Source organism: Grammomys surdaster, unplaced genomic scaffold, assembly GCF_004785775.1.
Source record: "Grammomys surdaster isolate TR1022 unplaced genomic scaffold, NIH_TR_1.0 100, whole genome shotgun sequence".
NCBI lineage: Eukaryota > Metazoa > Chordata > Mammalia > Rodentia > Muridae > Grammomys > Grammomys surdaster.
In genome coordinates this window covers 6,060,484-6,065,848 of record NW_021604579.1, presented here as the reverse complement: position 1 = coordinate 6,065,848, position 5,365 = coordinate 6,060,484, and the positions used below count along the sequence as shown (strand labels likewise).

At 39.1% G+C, this 5,365-nt stretch overlaps 1 protein-coding gene and 1 pseudogene across 1 annotated transcript in view; both read left to right on the top strand.

Annotated features, from left to right (window-relative positions):
* Nucleotides 1-1,373, top strand: part of LOC114637368 — a 7,647-nt pseudogene extending 6,274 nt beyond the window's left edge.
* Nucleotides 1,374-1,558: 185 nt separating this feature from the next.
* LOC114637792 (60S ribosomal protein L24-like) overlaps nucleotides 1,559-5,365 on the top strand; it is a 4,157-nt gene continuing 350 nt past the window's right edge. Inside the window, exons 1-2 of the mRNA XM_028786064.1 lie at nucleotides 1,559-1,644; nucleotides 4,939-5,305. Coding sequence (XP_028641897.1) covers nucleotides 4,955-5,305 — 351 coding nt within the window. The 5' untranslated portion in view covers nucleotides 1,559-1,644; nucleotides 4,939-4,954. The remainder of the gene's footprint in view (nucleotides 1,645-4,938; nucleotides 5,306-5,365) is intronic.

The window sequence follows — 5,365 nt, the reverse complement described above, 5'->3', positions numbered from 1 at the left end:
ATATATATATATATATATATATATATATATATATATATATATATATAAAATTTAAAATATATGTATTTAATATTGTAACATGATGTATTAGGTAATGTGCTATATTTCAAAATATTGAAAATCCAGATACTTTGCTGGTCCTTCTGCTAAAGTCATATCTGTAAAAGTTTAGAGATCATTGTAGGTTGGACACGATATCTGTGGCTTTTAGCGTCACCAAAATTTCTTTGAGTATAAAAATTTTGGCAATTTGTATACAATTTTCCTGTTTGAAAAATTATGGGAAGGGATTTAACAAACAGGCTTGGTCTGCCTAGGAATGCGGTAGCAAACAGGAACAAAGACATCAGACTGCCCCTGAGTAAACCCCTCTGCATGATGCAAGCATGTACAGTGCCAAACTGCTGAGTGAGCAAAGGGTTGCTATGAAAATGCACAGTCTACAAGACTCATCCTGGCCAAAACCTCATAACTAATGAATATAAAATATGTTCTTCTGATACAGCAATTCTGATGCTGAATCAGCTTCCACAGGGTAGGTTAGAAGCATAGCATTTCACTGGAAGGAATATTTTAAGGATAACATTTATCCAGGACTAAGAATTTCACTTTAGCTAGCTTTAAAAAATAAAAACATTAAATTTAAAAAACACAAGGCAGCCACTGGATGGAAGGAGACTACCTTTCTGGACCAAGGTTACAGAGCTACAGATGCTGTACAGATGGTTTGAAAGACTTCCCATTCTCTGAATGAAGAACACCAAGATGAGGTTTGTACCTCTTCACTAAATGTTTAACTTTCCTTCTGAAATTTTCTGTATTTTTATACATAGATTATAAATCCCAGGAACGTGATCCACCCCTTCTTATATTGTCTGGAATGGAGGAATCCATGCTGGAGATCCTGAAATGATTACTGGAGGGAACTGGCTAACCGTTAAGTCATTAAAAGACTCATATGCTAGGACTCTATGCTCCTCAGTGTTGACACTATTCAAATGACATCCCATGTGTCTGAGAGCAGAACTAGGGTAGAACTAGTCCTGGAAGAATGAAAGGCTTTGTCAAAACCAGGATTAGGCTGGGACCATGAAGTAAGACCCTATGCACCACTCTGGATGGGGCTTATTGGCCAATGCTTGATGAACTAAGAACAGGTGTGAGGCCAAATCTCACTTTATTATGTCTGCCTGTCCTAGAAACTGTATCGCGAAACAATTTGCCATGAATGAGCTGACCCTCAGGTGGCTGTGGCCCTGACCCTGCTCTGATTTGAGCTGCTGCCTGATCCCACCAGGGTCCCAGTCCTCGTGTCAAGAACCATGCTAAAGTCCAAGAATGGCATCTATCTGCATCTCGAGAAGCTAAAATAACACTGGTGGAGAAAAGGACAGCTGTAGAGAGAGCCCTGGACACATAACCCCTGAACACCTGCCTGTCCTCCAGGAAGTTTGGTTTTTATAAGCATCACCCTCATGAATGCATGGATACTAAAGGAAGACACCTCTATCCCTCCTTGTGATTTTCAGACTATTGAATCAAGGGACCCAAAGGAGTCAAAATGTTCCTAGAAAACCCACACTGGTAGTAAAATAAGGCTAATGTTCTTAGTGCCACCCAGAAGAAGAACTTGACTCAAAAGAGGTGATTTCACACAGTTCTGATAGCTTATTTTGTGGTTAAATTAACATATGTAAATTTCCTGGGTTTTGCTTCACCTTTTTCCATGAAATTTTCTAGGAAAAAAAAAAAAGATTAAGGGAAACCAATAGCATTTATCTTGTTTTCAACTAACTCTAAATAAATTAATTTTCCATTACCAATTTTTTTCCTTTTTTTAAACAGGAATTTTTTATGGTTTTATTGTATTTTTCTAGTTGGTACTAGCTGATATCAGAAAATACAAATGATCTTATAAGGTGCTATCACATCTAAAAGTTATTAACGTTTCGTTTTAGTTCCAATATATTTCTCTCAATTCTGTTATGATTCCTTCACTTGTGGTCCTTTCATCTCCAAATCACAACTGAGGGACACTAACATTCCACTGTCGTAACTGGTATTTTAGCAGATGTGCAAGAAGACGATAATGTACCCTCTTTCTCCACACTCACCTACCTCAAGCTACTCATGATTGTCACTACAGAAGTTTTCTATTGAAATTAGAGTGTCAGTGAACAACTATCTGTAAAAGGTCCTCTGTGAGTTTCTTATCTTTTTCTACTAACTTTTTTCTCTTACTTAGCTTAGGTTGTAGTTTAGCATTTGAAATTCGTTTTATTGATTCTTTGATAATTCCACATAATGTTCATGTCCACTTCCTCCATTAAATTCTACCAAATTCATTCCACTTTCCCTACGCAGCCAACTTATGTCGTCTTGTTTTTTTTACCCATCAAGTCAAATTTATGCTATCTATATTTTCTTGGGTGTGTGGTCTGTCAGTGGAGCATGGTCAGCTTATCATGGGCAGCATCCTTAAGGAAAACTCACTCTCACTTTCCTAGCACCTATCGAATATCAGTAGCTCCTCAGCTAGAGATGGTATGTCATGTCTACCTCGCCTTGTCATGCTAGGATATGGTCTGGCTTGAGCTTATACAGCACTTCCGCATACTGTCCAGTCACTGAGTTCATGTGTGTACCTGTCCTGTTGTGTTCAGAGGACATTGTTAGCAGGATCTATGGATCTTTGAATCTTTCCTCTCCATTTCCAACTGGAATCTCAGAGACATGGAAGAAGGGGATATCACATAGATGTCCCATTTAGAGCAGAGCATTCAGCAGTCTCTTATTTTTTGCATCTTGGGTATTTGTGAGTCTTTATGTTAATTGTCATCTACTCCAGATAGAAGCTTCTCTGCTAAGCATTGAAAGGTATGTTAATCTACAGGTTTAACAATAACTCACTAGGAGTCATTTTAATACTATGTCTAGTTAGCAGAATAATAGTAGGAAGTTCTCCTACTAGTCTTTTCTAGTCACAAGTTCTTCACTCAAACAACAATCATGACAGATATGAGTTTTATATTATGGAGTGGAACTTAAATTTAAACAAGAGTGGATTAGTTACTCCCATGATATTTGTGCTGCTACTGAACCAGTGGGTATCCCACCAGACCAGCCACGGTTGAAGCTCACAAGTGTCTACTTTCATCCTATGGTACCATATATAGAACTTTTTAGTACTATGAAGTCTAATCAGAAAGAACAATGTTTTGGGGAGAATACCAGCTTGAACTATCCATGTTCTGTGAGTTATGTATGTGATGTCTTCAACTATAGGGTCTTACATCAAGTTTTAGAAGGTAATGTAATATTTTGGGGTCTCTGGGACCTTCATTGGCCAACAAATCCCAAAGAAGTAAGCTTTCTTGGCTCTGAGATTTTTTACTTGCTAGACTGTGATATTTGGTTGGAATGTTGTTCTTCCATTATACGGTAGAGTGGAAACTTCTAGTTTCTTTGGAAAGCTAGTTATATCACAGGATGTTTTGCTGGGGCACAGAGGTGAAAGGATGTCTAGCTAGAGCAGACACAGGAAAGAATGTTTTCCTGAAGCATACACAGGTGAAAGGATGTTTTGATATAGCAAACACATGAAAGGACCGATAATAAAGAAGTATAAATATGACCCAACAGACAGTGTGAGGTGAGCACTGAGCACTGGTTTGGTTTGCTCCACCTCACTATTCTTCACTAAAGATACACGTGTATTGGTTTGCCTTAAATAGCATTGTTGAGCTCAACTTGTGCTAATGATGTCATTGAGAGAATCTCACCCAAGAACTGCTCAGGAGGTTCCTGCAGCAGCTTGCAGCTTCTGCAATCTCAACTTCGGCTGGTTGGTGAGCCTGCCAGTTTCTTCAGGATTGAACTCCAGTTGCCTCATGTCTGCTTGCTGAAGGACTAGACTGTAGTTGCTAGTTCATGCCTGATATCTGCCTGTTTAGAGGACTGGTCTGTGCTTGCTGAATCGTATGTGGTGTTTGCTGTAGGACAGAACTGCTGCCAAAGAAGATCAAGCTCACCCACAAAAAATTATTGCTGAATAGATCCACTTCCCCATATCCTAATGACTTTTCTCTTCCACTACCACTTATGGGTAGTGGGCTAGCAGAGAGATTGCATTCTTATAAAAGTAGGTTGCAAAATTTTTATACCTACAATAGAGTAATTCCATTGTAACTCTTTCTATAGATGTGTGTACGTGTGTATTCTACAGTAGTAGGTTGGTTTCCATATGACTTTTTTGAAATGTTTTAATTCTTACATATTCCTCCCTGTATTCTGTCCTTTTCCCTGTCCTCTCGTTCCACTGAAATTTACCCTTCTTGCTCCATTAACTCCCTTTAATCCTTTATACCACTACTTTCTCCCTTTCCTTGAAATTCTCCCATGGCAGCCTGAAATCTATGGGTATTCAAAATGTATTTCTTAGTTTCTGTTAAGATACAGGAGGCTCCAACACAGTTTTGTTAAGCCAGCTATTGGGCAAACTTGTCACATCAGGGAACTACCCACAACTTGATGCAGGAGAATGCTCAGCTGCCTGGAGTTATTCCCTACTTCTCTGACCCTTGAGTGGTGGTTGATGGACTAGTGAAGGAAAGGAGCTTTTCAGATCTTAACCTAGTCTTATTTGGTTTGAATATTTTAGTGGTTCAATTTTGTGATTTAGACTTTAGATGGGGTAGGTTCACAAGGGCTCCTGGGTAGACCTGGGAGGACTAGAAAGTGGATTTGATCAAGTACATTATGTAAAATATGCACATAATCAATAAAAATATAATGTTAGAAAAAAGGTAGAATACAGAAGATATAAAAAATTAACACAGAGGATAAGGTTGGCAGTAAAGATGAATTGTTATGTTCCATTTGCACAATAAGCATTTTTAAAGAAGCAAATGTTGCTTTTCACCATCTTTCCCCCGGCAGGCCGACATCTATCACCATGAAGGTCGAGCTGTGCAGTTTCAGCGGGTACAAGATCTACCCGGGACATGGGCGGCACTATGCCAGGACCTACGGGAAGGTTTTCCAGTTTCTTAATGCAAAATGTGAGTCCGCATTCCTTTCCAAAAGGAATCCCCGGCAGATAAACTGGACTGTCCTCTACAGAAGAAAACACAAGAAAGGACAGTTGGAAGAAATTCAAAAGAAAAGGACCCGCAGTGCAGACAAACTCCAGCGAGCCATCACGGGTGCATCTCTTGCTGATATAATGGCCAAGAAGAATCAGAAACCAGGAGTTCGGAAAGCTCAGCGAAAGCAGGCTATACGGACTGCCAAGGAAGCAAAAACGGCTTGTAGAGGGGAAAGTTATGGATACTGGGTATATAGAATCCTTTTTAGATATAAAATA